The sequence below is a fragment of the Salvelinus alpinus genome, chromosome 16 (genome assembly GCF_045679555.1).
Source record: "Salvelinus alpinus chromosome 16, SLU_Salpinus.1, whole genome shotgun sequence".
In the NCBI taxonomy this organism is placed as follows: Eukaryota; Metazoa; Chordata; class Actinopteri; order Salmoniformes; family Salmonidae; genus Salvelinus; species Salvelinus alpinus.
This window is the reverse complement of record NC_092101.1, coordinates 40,796,083-40,818,731: the sequence shown is the minus strand read 5'-3', so window position 1 is coordinate 40,818,731 and position 22,649 is coordinate 40,796,083. Positions and strand designations below refer to the sequence as shown.

The 22,649-nt window shown below is 43.0% G+C and overlaps 1 protein-coding gene across 2 annotated transcripts in view; it reads left to right on the top strand.

Moving 5' to 3' along the window:
* Nucleotides 1-2,970: 2,970 nt before the first annotated feature.
* lepr (leptin receptor) overlaps nt 2,971-22,649 on the top strand; it is a 62,205-nt gene continuing 42,526 nt past the window's right edge. The window contains exons 1-6 of one of the 2 annotated variants that reach the window (XM_071346226.1): nt 2,971-3,265; nt 15,248-15,307; nt 16,043-16,095; nt 17,298-17,543; nt 18,790-18,919; nt 19,570-19,742. In XM_071346226.1, coding sequence (XP_071202327.1) covers nt 15,297-15,307; nt 16,043-16,095; nt 17,298-17,543; nt 18,790-18,919; nt 19,570-19,742 — 613 coding nt within the window. In that variant the 5' untranslated portion in view covers nt 2,971-3,265; nt 15,248-15,296. Of the gene's footprint in view, nt 3,266-3,939; nt 4,249-15,247; nt 15,308-16,042; nt 16,096-17,297; nt 17,544-18,789; nt 18,920-19,569; nt 19,743-22,649 lie in introns of those variants that run through there. The other variant, XM_071346225.1, reaches the window with a different exon arrangement.

Here is a 22,649-nt window from a genome sequence, read left to right as displayed (position 1 = left end):
GGGATCCATAATAAACCCCAGGAAGAGTAGCTGCTACCTTGGCAGGAACTAACGGGGATCCATAATACACCCCAGGAAGAGTAGCTGCTGCCTTGGCAGGAACTAACGGGGATCCATAATAAACCCCAGGAAGAGTAGCTGCTGCCTTGGCAGGAACTAACGGGGATCCATAATAAACCCCAGGAAGAGTAGCTGCTGCCTTGGCAGGAACTAACGGGGATCCATAATAAACCCCAGGAAGAGTAGCTGCTGCCTTGGCAGGAACTAACGGGGATCCATAATACACCCCAGGAAGAGTAGCTGCTGCCTTGGCAGGAACTAACGGGGATCCATAATAAACCCCAGGAAGAGTAGCTGCTGCCTTGGCAGGAACTAACGGGGAACCATAATAAACCCCAGGAAGAGTAGCTGCTGCCTTGGCAGGAACTAACGGGGATCCATAATAAACCCCAGGAAGAGTAGCTGCTGCCTTGGCAGGAACTAACGGGGATCCATAATAAACCCCAGGAAGAGTAGCTGCTGCCTTGGCAGGAACTAACGGGGATCCATAATAGAAATACAAACATTATGAGAAATGTATTTTTCCTACTCCAGTGGCTCTCAGAATGAGTTGTTGGGACTCTGTCTTCACTTTAAATCAGACAGGCTGTGACTGTCCATGACTGCCTGGTATTCAGACCCTGATATATGCCCGTCTGTGTGTTTACATTGGGATGCAGCAGGAACACTACTGCTTCTGGGATGGACGGATTAGAAATGTGTTGTTCAGGTTGCTCAGGACTGAAGTTGTACTTTGGTGAAAGCAAGGAATGTGGACTCAAATGTAATCAATCTGCCACACCTCCAGAGTGTAGATGAAATTAATGTATTATTTTTAAATCCCAGCCAGGGTTGTCAAAGGACAACAGAGCCTGAAGCCAGATATCCTTATTTCTCCTTCACCCATCTTTTTTTCTGCTAACGCAACACCTCAATATCATGCTTCTATTTATGCTTAATCAGACACAATAATAGCTATAACACTCAGGTAGTTTCAAGGGAGGAAGATTTCATGTAAATTGTAAAGGAAACTGATAAATAGGATGAATATGATGTGATAAATAACCATCACCTCATGGTAACTATTAGTCCATATACAGTGCATTCGGAAAGTATTCAGACCACTTGACTTTTTCCACATTTTGTTATGTTACAGCCTTATTCTAAAATGTATTAAATTGTTTTTGTCCCTCATCAATCTACAGACAATACCCCATAATGACAAAGTAAAAACAGGTGAAGACATTTTTTCAAATGTGTATATATATAAAAAAAAAAATGAAATATCGCATTTACATAAGTATTGAGACCCTTTACACAGCAACTTTGTTAAGTCACCTTTACAGCCTTGAGGCAGCGATTACAGCCTTGAGTCTTCTTGGGTATGACGCAACAAGTTTGGCACACCTGTATTTGGAGAGTTTCTCCCATTCTTCTCTGCAGATCCTTTCAAGCTCGGTCAGGTTGGATGGGGAGTGTCACTGCACAGCTATTTTCAGGTCTGTCCAGAGATGTTCGATTGGGTTCAAGTCTGGGCTCTGGCTGGGCCACTCAAGGACATTCAGAGACTTGTCCCAAAGCCTCTCCTGCGTTGTCTTGGCTGTGTGCTTAGGGTTGTTGTCCTGTTGGAAGGTGAACCTTTGCCCCAGTCTGAGGTCCTGAGCGCTCTGGTGCAGGTTTTCATCAAGGATCTCTCTGTATTTTGCTCAGTTCATCTTTCCCTCGATCCTGACTAGTCTCCCAGTCTCTGCCGCTGAAAAACATCCCCACAGCCTGATGATGCCACCACCATGCTTCACCGTAGGGATGGTGCCAGGTTTCCTCCAGACATGATGCTTGACATTCAGGCCAAAGATTTCAATTTTGGTTTCATTAGACCAGGAAATCTTGTTTCTCATGGTCTGAGAGTCCTTTAGGTGGCTTTTGGCAAACTCCAAGCGGGCTGTCATGTGCCTTTTACTGAAGAGTGGCTTCCGTCTGGCCACTCTACCATAAAGGCCTGATTGGTGGAGTGCTGCATAGATGGCTGTCCTTATGGAAAGTTCTCCCATCTCCACAGAGGAACTCTGGAGCACCTTCAGAGTGACCATCGGGTTCTTGGTCACTTCCCTGACCAAGGCCCTTCTCCCCCGAATTGCTCACTTTGGCTGGGTGGAGGCCACTGTGTTCTTACTCATGTATAGGCCTACTTTTCAGTTAAAATAACAGCTACCCTTTGACTATACAATATAAAAAATGTCCCTAGGGGCTACAAACTTGCCATGACTAAACTATCTCTGAAACTGTAATATGACATCTCCTTAAGGATGATTTCACTCCTTTTTTCTACTTTAATAATTTCACATTGTCCTCCAAAGCAATGTTATGATAATTTTCCCATTATGAATGTGTTATTATTAATGCCTCTGAGACTAAATACAATTAATAATTATTTTTATTAGACTAATTACTAATTAAAGCTGCAATATATAACTTTTTGGGTGATCAACCAAATGTACATAGAAATGTGAAATATAGATCTGGTAGATATGTACTATGTAGCTATTTCTATGCTTCCCGTTACATTTTTGTGTCTTTTACTTTTTGTACACCAGCTTCAAACAGCTGAAAATACAATATTTTGTGTTATGGAACATATATTTGACAGTGGTTTAGATGGTACAATGATTATCTACACTATACTTACTTGTTTTGTCACATAAACTGAAATTTAAGCAACTTTTTGCAACCAGGAAATGGCAGACCGATTTATGCATAGTGCATATTTAATTGTGCATTGTCAACCATGTTATATTGTGTTGGAGACATTTTTATTATAATTGTGTTTTTAATGGTTATTAGAACAGTGTTATTATTTGGTAGGCGATAGTTCCCGTGACGATATTGTCTCATGCATAACCTACGCCACTCCCTTCTCCAAACCTAGAGGACCGCTAGTGAAGAGCGCCGTTCAGTTAGCTACATGTCGGGGAGAAGAGACAGCGCTGGGAAACATACTGGACTTCAATGACAAGGAACTGTTTCAGCATTCTGACATAGCTTTAACAGTATGGTCTACAACAGTAGCTTATTATCCGCCCTTAATTGGTGAAGGAATGAGGCAAACTATTGGCTAGCATACTGAGTCCCCTCTCAAAACTTCGGTATTTGTTGCATAGTAATTCACTGACTGGATAACTATCAGCTACTGGGAAATCGGCGACTTGGAGAGGAACCAAAATATCAAGTAAGGCACAGTTAATTAATGTTCTCTTCTAAATGTTTGAATTGTAGCCTACTATTTAGAGCAGGACGCGCTTTCAAGATCAGTGCAACATTCAAGATTATTTGTAGTCCATGTGTAGGAACTCAAGGGGCTCTTTTTTGTGGTATTTTATGGGGATTCCTGGAGTCCACATAAAACATGACAAAACAGAACATGAATAAACAAGAACAGCTCAAGCACAAAACGACATACATTTTAAAACGGTACACATAGTCGACATACAGTATAAATACAGACAAAGCTGTCTCAGTGTGTCTGTGTGTCACCTGGCCAGATATGTTTGCTGCATGCTTTTCTTTCTAAGGGAAAAAACAACAAAAGTGTATATATATTTTTGCCTTCTTATTTGTTATTTTTTTCATCCAGGCTGTATAGCTTATATGCATATATTTGTTTTTGGTTAAAGATTGCAAGTCAAAAAGAAAAGAGAAAACAAACTCTTATAGCCATATTTGAGCAATTCTGGCATGCATAAATAATGTCTTGGAAGGCCCTCTAGAGTAACCTGTGCAACTGCGTTTCTAAAGAAATCAACCAGGATTTCCTCCCGGTGATGCAAGCCCCAGCGCGCCCAGTTTGGAACTGGTTGAACGCTGTGACTCACATTGCGTCGGTGGCTTCGTAGAGTAGGTTGTTAGGCAATACTCCCAGAGGCATGCAATCGAAGGACTGAGATTTGGGTGTCAAAAACAGACTTCACACCTTTTTATAGGATAATTAATCTACATTGATGTTCAGGCTATGGATGGAATTCAGCAGGTTAGCGTTTTTTCTTCATGAATCTTGCTCTGGAGGCAGCTCTGCATTTCCACGTCATTTCACCAACAAAAATTAAATATCATGACGTTGAATCAACGTGGGAAACGGTTGGATTTGAAGAAGGCATCAACATAAGGGAATTTCGTAGGTTAAAAGGGGACTTTTAATCGAAATCCAATGACATGGTAAAATGTGTAGTTGATTTCACTTTTAATTCACTTTAGTTGACAACTCAACCAAATGTAAATCAAACCAAATGTAAATCAAACCTAGATGTTGAACTGACATGTGGGTGGTCACTAGCTGACAGCCACAAAGTTATACAATCTGATTAGAAACCTAACCCTAACCCTAACCCTAACCACACTGCTAACCCTAATAACTAACCCTAACCCTAACCCTAACCACACTGCTAACCCTAACCCTAACCCTAACCACACTGCTAACCCTAACCACACTGCTAACCCTAACCCTAACCTTAAATGAAGACCGAAAAGCACCTTTTTGTATTCATACATTTTTACAATACAGTATATTTTTAATTTGCAGCTGGCCTATCTAAGGGGAAAATCGCTCAGTTCTGCTTGTGGCAATGTGTCAACCTGCTGAAATTCAATCGGTACTCAAAATGAGATGAGAGATTTGATTTGGCCTCTGATCTATGTGAATACCCATGAGGTGCTTTATCAAATCTGGACCACATTTGTTTATGAAAACTTGATGGTTTTCCATTTGACTAGTGATTAACATTAATTTATTTTCTGGTCATTTGAAATTTGTGATACGCCTACCACCATATGTTGTTATTGTCATTGGCAGAGTACAACTTGTTTTGATATGTGATCTAATGAATATGAGGCATGTGTGTACCAGCACGGGCTGTGATGGAGAGGATTCACTTTCTCATTTAGGGCCCGATCATGCCCAATGCTTCCTTCTCATCATTATACTGATAGCAGGTTGATAACACACACACACAGAGGTTGTTATATCACATTGAATAACACCTAGTCCAGTTGTTATTGCTCAGTGGCCTAACTCATCCCTATGGATTGTCTAGGAATAGGTCTCTCAGCTGCAGGTGGCCACTTGGCTGAGTAGCTGTCCATCCATGGTACTTTATTGTAACCTGGGATGTTATTGTTTTGAACAAGAGAACCAATGAATTCATGGATGTGTAGCAGTGTGATGTTGTTCCCCTAGATTACGCACCAAATTGCACACAAGGACCAATTCAAATAGGCCAGGTCAAGAGGGGATGTTAATAATTTGATAATAATAATAATAATTCAGTGTATTTTTTTAATTTAATTACAGCTGCATAGCTAATGTTTTTATTTGGTGTACAAACACTTTTTCATACCAATATTGTACATACAGTGGGGAGAACAAGTATTTGATACACTGCCGATTTTGCAGGTTTTCCTACTTACAAAGCATGTAGAGGTCTGTCATTTTTATCATAGGTACACTTCAACTGTGAGAGACGGAATCTAAAACAAAAATCCAGAAAATCACATTGTATGATTTTTAAGTAATTAATTTGCATTTTATTGCATGACATAAGTATTTGATCACCTACCAACCAGTAAGAATTCCGGCTCTCACAGACCTGTTAGTTTTTCTTTAAGAAGCCCTCCTGTTCTCCACTCATTACCTGTATTAACTGCACCTGTTTGAACTCGTTACCTGTATAAAAGACACCTGTCCACACACTCAATCAAACAGACTCCAACCTCTCCACAATGGCCGAGACCAGAGAGCTGTGTAAGGACATCAGGGATAAATTGTAGACCTGTACAAGGCTGGGATGGGCTACAGGACAATAGCCAAGCAGCTTGGTGAGAAGGCAACAACTGTTGGCACAATTATTAGAAAATGGAAGAAGTTCAAGATGACGGTCAATCACCCTCGGTCTGGGGCTCCATGCAAGATCTCACCTCGTGGGGCATCAATGATCATGAGGAATGTGAGGGATCAGCCCAGAACTACACGGCAGGACCTGGTCAATGACCTGAAGAGAGCTGGGACCACAGTCTCAAAGAAAACCATTAGTAACACACTACGCCGTCATGGATTAAAATCCTGCAGCGCACGCAAGGTCCCCCTGCTCAAGCCAGCGCATGTCCAGGCCCGTCTGAAGTTTGCAAATGACCATCTGGATGATCCAGAGGAGGAATGGGAGAAGGTCATGTGGTCTGATGAGACAAAAATAGAGCTTTTTGCTCTAAACTCCACTCGCCGTGTTTGGAGGAATAGAAGGATGAGTACAACCCCAAGAACACCATCCCAACCGTGAAGCATGGAGGTGGAAACATCATTCTTTGGGGATGCTTTTCTGCAAAGGGGACAGGACGACTGCACCGTATTGAGGGGAGGATGGATGGGGCCATGTATCGCGAGATCTTGACCAACAACCTCCTTCCCTCAGTAAGAGCATTGAAGATGGGTCGTGGCTGGGTCTTCCAGCATGACAACGACCCGAAACACACAGCCAGGGCAACTAAGGAGTGGCTCCGTAAGAAGCATCTCAAGGTCCTGGAGTGGCCTAGCCAGTCTCCAGACCTGAACCCAATAGAAAATCTTTGGAGGGAGCCGAAAGTCCGTATTGCCCAGCGACAGCCCCGAAACCTGAAGGATCTGGAGAAGGTCTGTATGGAGGAGTGGGCCAAAATCCCTGCTGCAGTGTGTGCAAACCTGGTCAAGAACTACAGGAAACGTATGATCTCTGTAATTGCAAACTAAGGTTTCTGTACCAAATATTCAGTTCTGCTTTTCTGATGTATCAAATACTTATGTCATGCAATAAAATGCAAATTAATTACTTAAAAATCATACAATGTGATTTTCTGGATTTTTGTTTTAGATTCCTTCTCTCACAGTTGAAGTGTACCTATGATAAAAATTACAGACCTCTACATGCTTTGTAAGTAGGAAAACCTGCAAAATTGTCAGTGTATCAAATACTTGTTCTCCCCACTGTACATGTGATTGTAAAAGTTGTGTATATTTTGGTTTGGCCCATCGCGGGTTATCTGTATTTCCATACCCCTTCATCGTTCTCTTTTGCCTGACCTTCGGCTAGCAAGGTATGTTGTCCTTGGCTCCGAAACTGTTTAATATAAAACCGTTATAATGTTACACAATGTACTGTTTTGCAACCATAAGTTTGTTATAATGTGGATAATATAAAGATTTATGTTAACAAGTTTCACAAAGCTCGCTAACTAGGGTATCTATTGTAACTTGTGAGTACTTGGGACAGTGTTTGAGTGAGTCCATGTGCTTGCGCAGGTGCCTGAGCTGTGACTGCGCCAAGGGTAACATAATGTGTGTTGTCTCTTCGTGTGCAGGTATGTCTTTTATTTTGTCCGAATTATGTTCTGTATAATTTTACTTGTATGGTGTGCTGTTGTGCATCGAATGTGTGCACGTAGCACCTGTTATTTCTTTTGCCTGACCTTCGGCTAGCAAGGTGCCTGAGCTGTGACTGCGCCAAGGGTAACATAATGTGTGTTGTCTCTTCGTGTGCAGGGCAAATAAAAAGATTTCAACGAGCAGACCGTCAGTTGTGGCAGCGTCCTAATTAAAAGTACACAACGCAGAATGAACCACGCTACAGATGCAGTCATTGATCTGTATTTATGTTTGGAGTAATGCTTGCAAAGGGTAAGATATTGATGTTTGGTGTGGGAATCAAGTTCCCAGACTAGGTAAAAACACTTTCTCATTACTGAGTGAGTCAAATAGGGCAGCAGGTAGCCTAGCGGTTAGAGCATTGGGCCAGTAACCGAAAGGTTGCTAGTTAGAATCCCAGAGCCATGAACATATTCAGTCATGTCCACTGTAGCTCATTATAAACTCAGGGAAAAAAAGAAACGTCCCTTTTTCAGAACCATGTCTTTTAAAGATAATTCATAAAAATCAAAATAAATCCACAGATCTTCATTGTAAAGGGTTTAAACACTGTTTCCCATGCTTGTTCAATGAAGAACCATAGACAATTAATGAACATGCACCTGTGGAATGGTCGTTAAGACACTAACAGCTTACAGACGGTAAGCACAGTTATGAAAACTTAGGACACTAAAGAGGCCTTTCTACTGACTCTGAAAAACACCAAAAGAAAGATGCCCAGGGTCCCTGCTCATCTGCGTGAACGTGCCTTAGGAATGCTGCAAGGAGGCATGAGGACTGCAGATGCGGCCAGGGCAATAAATTCCAATGTCCATACTGTGAGGCGCCTAAGACAGCGCTACAGGGAGACAGGACCAACAGCTGATCGTCCTCGCAGTGGCAGACCATGTGTAACAACACCTGCACAGGATCGGTACATCCGAAAATCACACCTGCGGGACAGGTACAGGATGGCAACAACTGCCCGAGTTACACCAGGAACACACAATCCCTCCATCAGTTCTCAGACTGTCCGCAATAGGCTGAGAGAGGCTGGACTGAGGGCTTGTAGGCCTGTTGTAAGCCAGGTCCTCACCAGACATCACCGACAACAACGTCGCCTATGGGCACAAACCCACCGTCGTTTCACCAGACAGGACTGGCAAAAGTGCTCTTCACTGACGAGTCACGGTTCTGTCTCACCAGGGATGATGGTCGGATTCACGTTTATCATCAAAGGAATGAGCATTACACCGAGGCCTGTACTCTGGAGCGGGATTGATTTGGAGGTGGAGGGTCCGTCATGGTCTGGGGTGGTGTGTCACAGCATCATCGGACTATGCTTGTTGTCATTGCAGGTAATCTCAACGCTGTGCGTTACAGGGAAGATATCCTCCTCCCTCATGTGGTACACTTCCCGCAGACTCATCCTGACATGACCCTCCAGCATGACAATGCCACCAGCCATACTGCTTGTTCTGTGTGTGATTTCCTGCAAGACAGGAATGTCAGTGTTCTGCCATGGACAGCGAAGAGCCCAGATCTCAATCCCATTGAGCACGTCTGGATCGGAGGGTGAGGGCTAGGGCCATTCCCCCCCAGAAATGTCTGGGAACTTGCAGGTGCCTTTGTGGAAGAGTGGGGTAACATCTCACATCAAGAGCTGGCAAATTTGTTGCAGTCCATGAGGAGGAGATGCACTGCAGTACTTAATGCAGCTCGTGGCCACACTAGATACTGACTGTTACTTTTGATTTTGACCCCCCCTTTGTTCAGGGACACATTATTCAATTTCTGATAGTCACATGTCTATGGAACTTGTTCAGTTTATGTCTCAGTTGTTGAATCTTAAGTTGATACAAATATTTACACATGTTAAGTTTACTGAAAATAAACGCAGTTGACAGTGAGAGAACGCTTCTTTTTTTGCTGAGTTTAGTAACATTGTTGCCTGTATTTTCACTGCCTTTGAGGAATAATTTTAAAGTTATATTATTAGTTATTATTAGTTATCGGCCCGTCAGGACTTCCTGACGGGCCGACCCCAGGTGGTGAGAGTATGCAACATCACCTATGCCACGCTGACCCTCAACATAAGGGCCCCACAGGGGTGTGTGCTTAGTCCTCTCCTGTACTCCCTGATCACCCACGACTGTGTGGCCACGCACGACTCCAACACCAAGTTTTCTCCCCAATTTCGTGGTATCCAATTGGTAGTTACAGTCTTGTCTCATTGCTGCAACTCCTGTACGGACTCGGGAGAGGCGAAAGTCGAAAGCTGTGCGTCCTCCGAAACCCAACCAAGCCGCACTGCTTCTTGACACAATACCCACTTAATCCGGAAGCCAGCCGCACCAATGTGTCGTAGGAAACACCGTACATCTGGTGACCGTGTAAGCATGCACTGCGCCCGGCCCGCCACAGGAGTCGCTAGTGCACGATGGGACAAGGATAACCCTGCCGGCCAAACCCACCCCTAACCCGGACGACGCTGGGCCAATTGTACGCGGCCCCATGGGCCTCCCAGTCGTGGCCGGCTGCGACAGAGCCTGGGCTCGAACCCAGAATTTCTAGTGGCACAGCTAGCATTGCGATGCAGTGTCTTAGGCCTCACGAGTGGCGCAGTGATCTAGCACCATCATCAAGTTTGCTAACAACATGGCATGGTAGGCCTGATCACCGGTGACGATGAGTCAGCCTACAGGGAGGAGGTCAGTGACCTGGCAGTGTGGTGCCAGAGCAACAACCTTTCCCTTAACGTCAGTCAGACCAAGGAGCCGATCATGGACTACAGGAAATGGGGGGGGGGGGGGCACGCCCATATCCACATCGACGGGGCTGTAGTGGAGCATGTCGAGAGCTTTAAGTTCCTCAGTGTCCAAATCACTTAAGACTTAAAATGGTCTAAACACATGCGCACAGTTGTGAAGAAGGCTCAGGAGGTTGAAAAAGTTTGGCATGGGCCCTCAAATCCAGCCCAAGACAGCCCAGTACATACCTGGGGCTGAGCTCCCTGCCATCCAGGACATCTATATCTGTCACGCCCTGATCTGTTTCACCTGTTCCTGTGATTGTCTCCACCCCCTCCAGGTGTCGCTTATTTTCCCCAGTGTATTTATCCCTGTGTTTCCTGTCTCTCTGTGCCAGTTGTCACGTTCTGACCCTAGTTATTGTGTTAATCCTTTGTTTTGTTGGTCAGGACGTGAGCTGGGTGGGCATTCTATGTGTTGTGTTTCTATGTTGGGTTTAATGTGTTGCCTGATATGGTTCTCAATTAGAGGCAGGTGTTTGACGTTTCCTCTGATTGAGAACCATATTTAAGGTAGGCTGTTCTCACTGTTTGTTTGTGGGTGATTGTCGCTGTGTCTGTGTTTTGTTGCACCACACGGTACTGTCTCGTTCGTTCATTTCGTTTTTCCTGTTCGTGCGTTCTTCGTTTCATGTAGTTCTCATGTTCAGGTCTGTTTAGTTTGTTTTTGTTATTTTGTAATTTCTAAAGTGTGCTTCGTCATCGTTATTCTTTTCTCAATTAAATTCATTATGTATTCATCACCCGCTGCGCCTTGGTCCGCTCATTCACCACAAGACGACCGTTACACCAGTTCATCTTGTATGTTAGTCAAGTCAACCAGCGTGTTTTCCCGTACTCCTTTTGCTATTCTCTTTTTGATAGTCTTCCTGGTTTTGACCCATGGCTGACCCTGGACTACTTTCCCGCCTGCCTGATCATCCTGCCTGCCCTGACCTTGATTCTGCCTGCCCTTCGGTACCTTTTGGACTCTGAACTGGTTTTGACCCTTTTGCCTGTCCACGATCATTCTCTTGCCTTACCCTATTGGATTAATAAATATTGTAAGACTCCAACCATCTGCCTCCTGTGTCTGCATCTGGGTCTCACCTTATGTCATGATAATATCAGGCGGTGTGGAAGGAAGGCCCGGAAAATCGTTAGACTCCAACCACCCAAGCCATAGAATTTTCTCTCTGCTTCCGCATGACAAGCGGTACCGGTGCATCAAGTCTTAGCCCAACAGGCTCTTGAACAGCTTCTATCCCGAAGCAATAGACTGATAAATAGCTAACAAAATAGCTACATGGACTGAGTTAAACTTGTATCTTTATTGACCTTTTTTAATTTGAGTTTTGTACTGTCTCACACACACACACACACACACACACTGCTCACACACACATATGCACATACATTTATACGGACTATACACACGCACACCCACTCACATGCAAGCTGCTGTTACTCTGTTTATCTTATATCCTGTTGCCTAGTCACCTTACCGCTATACATACAGTTGAAGTCGGAAGTTTACATACACCTTAGCCAAATACATTTAAACTCAGTTTTTCACAATTCCTGACATTTAATCCTAGTCAAAATTCCCTGTCGTAGGTCAGTTAGGATCACCACTATTTTAAGAATGTGAAATGTCAGAATAATAGCAGAGAGAATGATTTATTTCAGATTTTATTTCTTTCATCACGTTCCCAGTGGGTCAGAAGTTTACATACACTCAATTAGTATTTGGTAGCATTGCCTTTAAATTGTTTAACTTGGGTCAAATGTTTCGGGTAGCCTTCCACAAGCTTCCTACAATAAGTTGGGTGAATTTTGGCCCATTCCTCCTGACAGAGCGGGTGTAACTGAGTCAGGTTTGTAGGCCTCTTTGCTCAAACACGCATTTTCAGTTCTGCTCACAAATTTTCTATAGGATTGAGGTCAGGGCTTTGTGATGGCCACTCCAATACCTTGACTTTGTTGTCCTTAAGCCATTTTGCCACAACTTTGGAAGTTTGCTTGGTGTCATTGTCCATTTGGAAGACCCATTTGCGTCCAACCTTTAACTTCCTGACTGATGTCTTGAGATGTTGCTTCAATATATCCACATAATTTTCCTCCCTCATGATGCCATCTATTTTGTGAAGTGCACCAGTTCCTCCTGCAGAAAAACCCTCCCACAACATGATGCTGCCACCCCCGTGCTTCACGGTTGGGATGCTGTTCTTCAGCTTGCAAGCCTCCCCCTTTTTCCTCCAAACATAACAATGGTCATTATGGCCATACAGTTCTATTTTTGTTTCATCAGACCAGAGGACATCTCTCCAAAAAGTACAATCTTTGTCCCCATGTGCAGTTGCAAACCGTAGTTTGGCTTTTTCATGGCGGTTTTGGAGCAGTGGCATCTTCCTTGCTGAGCGGCCTTTCAGGATATGTCGATATAGGACTCGTTTTACTGTGGATATAGATACTTTTGTACCTGTTTCCTCCAGCATCTTCACAAGGTCCTTTGCTTTTGTTCTGGGATTGATTTGCACTTTTCGCAGCAAAGTACGTTCATCTCTAGGAGACAGAACGTGTCTCCTTCCTGAGCGGTATGATGGCTGCGTGGTCCCATGGTGCTTATACCTGTGTACTATTGTTTGTACAGATGGACGTGGTACCTTCAGGCATTTGGAAATTGCTTCCAAGGATGAACCAGACTTGTGGAGGTCTACCATTTTTTTTCTGAGGTCTTGGCTGATTTCTTTTGATTTTCCCATGATGTCAAGCAGAGGCACTGAGTTTGAAGGTAGGCCTTGAAATATATCCACAGGTACACTTCAATTGACTCAAATGATGTCAATTAGCCTATCAGAAGCTTCTAAAACCATGACATAATTTCCTGGAATTTTCAAAGCTGTTTAAAGGCACAGTCAACTGAGTGTATGTAAACTTCTGACCCACTGGAATTGTGATACAGTAAAATAATCTGTCTGTAAACAATTGTTGAAGAAAATTGTGTCATGCACAAAGTAGATGTCCTAACCGACTTGCCAAAACTATAGTTTGTTAACAAAACATTTGTGGAGTGGTTGAAAAACAAGTTTTAATGACTCCAAGTGTATGTAAACTTCTGATTTCAACTGTATCTACCTCCATTACTGCAGTATCCCTGCACATTGTAAATATGGTACTGAACTGACCCTGTATATAGTATCCTTACTTACTTATTGTGTTCTTCATATTCTTATTTTTTCTTGTGTGTTTTCTAGTGTTACATTGTTATCACAGGAGGATGGTGGTACCTTAATTGGGGAGATTGGGCTCTTGGTAATGGCTGGTGCGGTATCAGTCGAATGGTATCAAATACATCACACACGTTTTCCATTTGTTTGATGCCTTTCCAGCCGCTCCGTTCCGACCGTTATTACCGACCGTTATTACCGACCGTTATTATGAGCCATCCTCCCCTCAGCAGCCTCCACTGATTTGTTATTGGTTACTGAATTGTTGGGTGTTGAATTTGCAAGAAAGGTATTTCACTGTACTTGGCCATGTGACATTCATTTGAAACTTGAAACAATGATTACCCTCTTTATGCAATAAATCCTGTAGGCCTATTGAAAAGAATCTCCTGTGTCTACCTATAACCTCCCCCATGGCAGTGAGACACAGTACCCTTCCACACTGGCATTAACGGAAATGTTATAAAATAAGATGGAAGATGCCTTTCCCTCAGACTATTGTTGTGGTAATCAATTGAAAACAAAGCAAATGTATTATTATCTGAGTGGCAGTGGCAGCAGGGACCTGTTTGTCAGTCAGCTAAGTAGAAATGGACTCTAGTCTTGTCGTTCTATTTCTACGCTGTCAGACACGTCAATGCCTTGTCTTCAATATATGCAAATTAGCTGCTACTTTAAGGAGAGATCGTTTATTAAAGAACAACCCAAAATTTAATTTTACAAGACTTGTGATAGTCAGAAATCCTCCAGTGAAATCATTTAATCAAAGATCCAGGGACTGAAAGGGAAATTTATATGAATTTTTATACGTATATGGTGGGTTACTATATATGGGGCCCTCAGAGCAATTTTGAAGAAATGGTCCCCGCTTGAATTTAATTTACCTTGGTAGTAGTCTCTTTTGATATACATTAACATTTAGTAGTGGGAGATTTGGTTCTGGATGGCGAGATGACTTGGGGAGCAGTTTCAATCATTTCTTCAGCGTAGAGATGAAACATATCTATAACATCTCTATCTACACTCTTAGAAAAAAGGGTTCCAAAACAGTTCTTCAGCTGTCCCCATAGGAAAACCCTTTTTGATTCCTGGTACAACCCTTTTGGGTTTCATGTAGAACCCTCTGTGGAAAGGGTTCTATGGAACTGAAGAGTTCTACCTGGAACCAAAAATAGTTCTTCATAGGGTTCTCCTATGGGGACAGCCGAAGAATCGTTTTAGGTTCTAGATAGCACCCCCGCCCCCTTTTGCCCTCAATTCTTTGTAGCATGGACTCCACAAGGTGTCGAAGCATTCCACAGGGATGTTGGCCCATGTTGACTACAATGCTTCCAACAGTTGTCTCAAATTGGCCGTATGTCCTTTGAGTGGTGGGACCATTCTTGATGCACACGGGAAACTGTTGAGAGTGAAACTCAGCAGCATTGCCGTTCTTGACACAAACCAGTGAGTCTGGCACCTACTACCATACCCCGCTCTAAGGCAATTCAATATTGTGTCTTGCCTATTCACCCTGTGAATGGCACACATACACAATCCATGTATCAATTGTCTTAAAAATCCTTCTTTAACCTGTCTCCTCCACTTCGTCTACACTGATTTGAAGTGGATTTACCAAGTGACATCAATAAGGGGTCATAGCTTTCACCTGGTCAGTCTTTCATGGAAAGAGCAGGTGTTCATAATGTTTTGTACACATTGTATATCTGTGTGTTGTGTTGTCTTCCTAACTGGTCCCTAAGGTTCTCTCTATCTCTGTTCCCTCCCCAGTGAGAGTAATCTCACTCACAGTAGAGGCCATGCGCACCAACTCTCACTCATGAAGACAATGTAAGTATGATTGATGGTGGTGATCTTGAATATGAAATGGAATTAATGTGGAATGGGATTGAACTTTAGCACGTCTGATTTAAAACCCAGGCAGGCAGGCACCATGTTTATACAGCATGTAATGTAGGTTAGTGTTATTTATTGTGTGTTAATGTTATTTACTGTACTGCCTATGTCATCACAGGAGGGTTGGGGTTGGACTATATAGTGGTTTATGATATGAATGCTATAGTGATAATGGAAATGTAAGTGTGAATGGGGAAGGGAATTTTACTTTTTGAAAAATGACTCAGCAATTGTACATTCAGAAGCTGACAAACCTTCGTATAGCTGCATGCTCGTAAAACAGTACAGTATCATCCATTCTAATCTTGCATGAGGAAGTTTCTGCGGTGTAGAGATCAGTCAAGCCTGTGCCTGCATATGAGCAGACAACACCCAGGCCATTACAGCAGAATACTGTGGTCATGGTGTGGTGACTATTACTAAAGGCTCTGACGAAGTTCAGTAGAACCCTCTGTTCTCCTGTCAAATGAGTTTTCAGTGTTGGATTGAGTCAAGATTGCATAGACTGTCTATGTGTTTTACATATCTTTCTCTCTTTCTTTCTCTCTCTTTATCTATGTTTCTTACACTCTACGGGTTCTCTCTTCATCTACCCGTACCTCTCTCTCTCGCTCCCTCTTTCGCTCTCTCCCTCCTTCCCTCTCTTCCTCACTTTCTCTATCTCTGCAGGATCCTGTCTGCAATGTTGACATTCCTGGTGCATATTCTCATCGTCTCCCACGGTGAGTTGAGTTCCTTTCCCGTTAATTCAGATTCTTCTATCTCACTGCATCCATCCACATTACCTCCTATGTGGCTCTGCCTGTAGTCACACAACTTCACTATCCCCAGGAAAGCTTTCCTTTAGACTAAAATAATGAATAGCAAACATTTCAGCAGCAATGCCACATGTAGTTACATCCGGCAGCAATTCTCTGGAACCTTCATGTGCCAGAACATACAGAACAGTACACTCATACGCATATATGCAGAAACAAAGGTAATCTTCCCATACAATCACGCCCCTACTTACAATACAGTCCATTATTGCCAAAATAAAAAGGGCCGTTGAGTGTTGCATTTCATTGGTGTGACACTGAGTGATCTAAATAGATGTATACCGGTCTCTGCGGTTAGCCGTCTTTGTAATGTTGGACATCATCCAATGTGTTTGGCAATAATCCTTCTACCACACAAGTGAAACACAGAATAGATCATTCAGCAGGGCATAATGTCTCCTGACCACAAAAATGGCCCATATAGAACCAAATAAACACACAAAAATATTTTCCCCCATGAAAAGTAGAAATGAAATTGGAACCGCACACATGATTGCTGCACTACATACCTTTTAATTTGGCTAGTTACACAACACATTGATCCTAGAAGTGGATCTTTGTCAGGTAAAGTAGCAATCCTTTGTGTGTACATGTGGGCAAACGTGTTTGTGTTATTGAGAACACTCCGTCTTTGGGAATCAATATACAACAGACATCCCTTTTGTAATATCTATCCCAAGTCAGCATGCTATGGGGAGACTGGGAGGGTGGATGGGCGACTAATGGGTGGAATGAACCATAGTCTTGTCAGTCACATTGTTTTACCTGGTTGACAAAGAAGCATGTACAGTATGTATCCTTGAGCTGGTAGAAATCCTCTGGTATAGGCTGAGGTTACCAGAGTTCATTCTAGTAAAGGTCTCTGAACAATAGTGTAGCCTTTTTATAATACTTTTACCAACTTCATGAACATCTCTTGATATCTTCACAATTCGGTCTGAAATGAATGTATTAGGAATTCATATCAATGTCGTCTTTGAATACCATGCTGAGAATCAAACCCACAACTCTGGTATTACCAGCATCATTATACCCCAGCCACAACTTCTGTCCAGTGTCTGATGTAATTTCCTGTCAACCATGTTTACTTCCTGTTTCTGCCTCAGGTGCTGTGTTGGTGGAGCCTGTGGAAGTATCCCCCCATGGAGACCTTCTAGACCTCCCCTGGTTGACAGAGCTCTGCTGTTCCTCACGCCCAGCCCAACTTCACCACAGAGGAGAGGAAGAAGACAGGGGGTCTGCGGGGTCCAGGGCAGCACCATCTGATCCGGGACACCCACACACCCTTCAGTGCCTCTTCAGGAACTTCACAAGCACACTAGGACCTCACCCGGAGACTGAGCCCAGCAGAGGTAAGCGTCCTGCTCTGTTTTACAGACATGACATCACAGAAGGCTGCTGAGGGGAGAACGGCTCATAATAATGGCCGGAACGGAGCAAATGGAATGGCATCAAACACATGGAAACAATTTGTTTGATGTATTTGATACCACTCCACTGATTCTGCTCCAGTCATTACCACCAGCCCGTTCTCCCTAATTAAGGTGCCACCAACCTCCTGTGCATGATATTTACTGGGTGAGAGTTCTGTCTTATTACTGCCCTGGGACCATATTCACAAGATGCTGACCAATGATCAAATACCTTTTAAATCATAATGAATAAGAGCAAGGAATTGATCCTAGATCAGCACTCCTATGCTGAGACGATTTGTACATACTGGCCTTGGACAGCTGGATAAATGTGTTTTCATTTCTCTGAAGGGTGCGTAATAAAACAGCCTGTGACCACTTAACTGCACTGAGGAAGAGAACATTGAGGCGCATTCAATTGAATAGGGGCCAATTAACTGGAGTGATAAGATGGCCTCTGTAGACTTGAGTGTGGTGTTCCTCTCTGTTTGGAGGTGTTGGTGGAAGTGGGAGGTGGTAACACAAATTAAAGATCTGTGTGTTTGTGTGTGTACCTGTGTGTGCATCCGTGCATATGTGTGTTTTAACAACAGGAAGCAAAGGCTCAGGGCGAAGGATTTATTCATGAGATCGATAGCGTGGTGGTAGCCTCTGACGCGTGCTAATACTAATCGATGGATATTAGATGAGGCTACCCACAGCCTGTGGCTCTGTGGCATTTAAAGAGGGGATGTTTTGAAAACGGTCTCATGAATCGTTGACAATAACTGTGCAGAGGTAAAATGGTGTGAGTAGGTGTTACATTTTCTTCTCCAATGACATGGTGATTCAGCTCAGGTAGACCTGAGGTCCTAAGTGTGAGTAAGAGGGGGAATGGATGATAAACAATGACGTTGGCCAGATTCTAGGGCTTCTTCTTCAGAATATGTTCCAGGGCTTGCTATGACTGTCCTAATTTTGTGTGTGTGTGTGTGTGTGTGTGTGTGTGTGTGTGTGTGTGTGTGTGTGTGTGTGTGTGTGTGTGTGTGTGTGTGTGTGTGTGTGTGTGTGTGTGTGTGTGTGTGTGTGTGTGTGTGTGTATGCTTTGCGTGGGGTTGGTGAGTTCATATATTAGGGTTTACAGTGACCAAACAGACAGAGTATGTGCCTGTGTTGATGCTAATATGCTAATTGAACTTCTCTCCAGCCACCTGTTGGGACATCCTGTGCCGTGTTGATGAGACCTGGGATAATGTAATATGTGATCTAAAGCACCCAGCCACTTCCTCAGACACCTCCACTCCTGGGTCAGTGGCACTTAGCTTGCAGCACTTAGCGTGAGTATCAAGTTCAATTCAACCTGCTGCTATTGTCTAGAGTCTGTCCTCTCCTCTCCCGTCCTGTTTGTTATTCTTGTCTAGTGTTGGCTCAAAGATGTGCCTGAGGCTGTAAGAGCTCAGGTGGGGGTCTGAGGTGTGTGTGTGTCCGTGCCTGTCTGTGCATGCAATGTGACTGGCAGAGCCTATTCATCTCCCACAGCAGGGTTATGCATGGAGCAGGCTGAGACTTTGTGATAAAAAACCAACACCTATAATTGCCTATAATTGGCCTTTTGGCCCATTGGATTAAATATTTTGCAAATAATTAGGCAAAATATCACAATAGTGTTTTTACTTGTTTTTTTCATTACTTTCATGTGGATTGCACCTAGCCTGGTCCTAGATGTTTGTGATCCTTTCAAACATGGCATGACAAGGAGTTGACATGATAGCACAAACAGATCTGGGACCAGGCTAGCTTGCACCTTGACCTGTGCTTAGTCTATGATTAGCACACTACACTAGCCTCGTATCTTTACTGAATGAAAGTATATTTATTTAGGCTGGGTTTTCGACTAGGACACATAGGGCTAAACGTAATACATATGGGGGGATGCAGTCCATGTCCTCATCTGGTGAAGTGCATAAATGTCTCTTGTCTATTTCAGAACACTGCCTGACAGTGAGGTTAACACCACACATGGGACTGACTGTGTGGGAGAGGATTCCATCACCTGTTCTATTGCTCTCCATGTGGTCAGCAGTATCGTCGTGGTGATAGCCAATGTGTCCAACACCACAGCAGGTCCCCTGGTGATGCTCAGCGTCCCTCCACGTCTCTGTAAGGAGTGTGAATGTACCTGATCCCTCTCTCAACCTCTCTTCTGAAGATGATAGAGGATGTTAATTGCTTTAATGGCTTATATATCTGGTCCTCATATTCTGAGGTTAATGGATATCACTTAACATTTACCAAGTACCAGCGTGCTGCCTGGCGAGCTGGCACTGTTTATTATGTAGGCTAGCGGTATCTAGGGAGCCATTTGTATCATGAGGAAACTGGGGAGTTATTTGTTTAGGCTTAAAGACCACATACACACGTGTACAGTATAGTGAGTGTAACGCGCTTCAGTAGGTCTGATACCAGCTGCCCTTTGGGACTTCCAGGCAGGCCGAGATTAGTGTTTACTCTGGTCCCAGAAACCATGGTGATGAGCTGGAGATCTCTCCACTGATGGGAAACACATACGTTGTTTGCTCAATCTAAGCTCTTTGCGGCCTTGTTGGTCAATGGAACATTGGTTTGATACAAGTAGAAATTGTGCAAATATTGAGTTTTAAAAGCCTGTTAAATTAATTGAAGTGTCATTTAATTTAGATCACATGGAACATTTTATAAATCTGATTTTTTTATATGAATAAAGACTTGCTAAAGGGCCAAAATTCAGTATTTTGAGCATCCTCTGTGACTTGTAGGAAGATTCTAGCACACTTAACTCCAACATTTCACCATTGTAAAGCCCTAGTTATTTTGCTGCTTTGACAAAGTAATTTCTGAAGATTATTTATTTGTTGTTAGTGAAGGTAAAAAAAAAAATGTCACTGATTTTAAGGTTAAACCTCTTACGTGACCTGAACTCTCATTTGGTGAAACTATTCTTAATTTATTTTTTATTTTTATGAAGAGACATTGAAGATCTAATGTTCAAATCATAGTGTAAAAGCAGGTGAGCTGGTTCCATTTTCTGGTGTTTTGTGGTGTAAAACTGAGCGGGTCGAGCATAACATGTCAACCCTGTTACCCATAGATGGACAGGCTAGATATGTTTTAACAATAAATAAATAAATTGTGAAGCTTGTATTCAATTTCCTCTCCCTGTTGCACACAAGCTTCCATTCCCCCTGTCACAAGGAGATTTTGTCAGGACCCGGTGCGAGAAACAGTCACTAAATCGGCAGAACCCAGAAGATGAGGCAGACACAGCAGTACTAGAGATGGTGGTTTAATAAAAAATAGATAATTTCCAAAATACAAAGAAAATCCACAAAGTGGTAAAAACAGCAAGGGAAAAAACAAACCTAAAAGACTAATCCAAAATACAAAAGAACAAAACCAGAGAACCTCTGGAAAATCCAACAAGAGAAAAATATATGTTCACAACAAGGCTTGGGCTGGGGCTGGGTGCTAACATACAAACACTGAGCAAGGAACTAAGGAACACACAGGGATTAAATACTAACAAGGGAACGACATACAGGTGCAAACAATAATAGAGCAAGGGAAAAACAAAAGGTACAAAAAAGGTGCAATGGGGACATCTAGTGACAAAAAACCAGAACAGTCCTGGCCAAAACCTGACAGATTTATGGCTGATTTAAGATGAAGTTGTCAATCCTGTTACAGTCAACCTTGTTACTTTATTTGGCACTTACTATAGATGGGAAAAGATGCAAAACTGTTTTTTTTATTAAGTTGAACATGTGATCTTTATGACAGTACATTAGAGGATGCATACATGTTGCCTCATCAGCCATGTTCTGAATGATCAGCAACAACATTTTGATCGGAGGTTATTGTTTCCATTAGTGGGTCTGCTCTCTTACATCGCAAGCAGTAAAGCATACGTAGCTACATGCAAGTCCTATGCCACAGAAAGAGCACTTTTCAAGAGAGACAGGAATAAACCCCTGGAATATCAGTATGCCTAAATTATGTAGCAAGGCAGGAAGCAGGAAAATTGCCTTCTTATCAGCTTTAAGTTTGCTCCCCTCTCCTTTATGGGAGGAATGAATGTGCGTGCAGTATGTCAGATATGCTGTTTATTCTCGAATGGGGTGGTATTCTGATTTAATAGTCTTGCACTTAACTTACATTTTCACACAAGTATTTTATCAAAGTCAATGCATGATTTAGCAACTTTAGTGTCCAACCAACATGAAGGGAACTACCATTCATTCCCTAAATGTAATTTCACATTCACAGCCTGTTTATTAAGACGTGAATGTCTGAGAGTGATAATACTTAATATCTTTAATAATGAAGCAGATGAATCCAGTGTCTTCCTGTCGGCTAGGAGGGGACATTTCCATTATGAGACTCAATTATCCCACTTGCCTCTCTTCTAATTATGTAGGGCTGACCCCAGTAGTCGACTGGTCGATTGTTTTGCCGTTAGGCTGGTGGTCGACCAAGATTGTTTTAGTTTAGCAGTAACATATATATATATCTTTGGCAGCGATTACACCCTTGAGTCTTCTTGGGTATGATGCTAGAAGCTTGGCACACCTTTATTTGGGGAGGTTCCCCCATTCTGCACAGCTATTTACAGGTCTCTCCAGAGATGTTCGATCGGGTTCAAGTCTGGGCTCTGGCTGGGCCACTCAAGGACGTTCAGAGACTTGTCCCGAAGCCAATCCTGCATTGTCTTGGCTGTGTGCTTAGAGTTGTTGTCCTGTTGGAAGGTGAACCTTCACCTTCCAACTACATGATCCTGCCACCACCATGATTCACCTTAGGGATGGTGCCAGGTTTCTTCCAGATGTGACACTTGGCATTCAGGCCAAAGAGTTACATTTTGGTTTCATCAGATCAGAGAATCTTGTTTCTCATGGTCTGAGAGTCTTTAGGTGCCTTTGGCAAACTTTAGGTGCCTTTTGGCAAAATCGATTGGTCGAAAGAACGGATGACTTTCGGTTGACTAAGATATTTTTTTGGTCGGGGACAGCCCTATAATTATCACAATTTTCT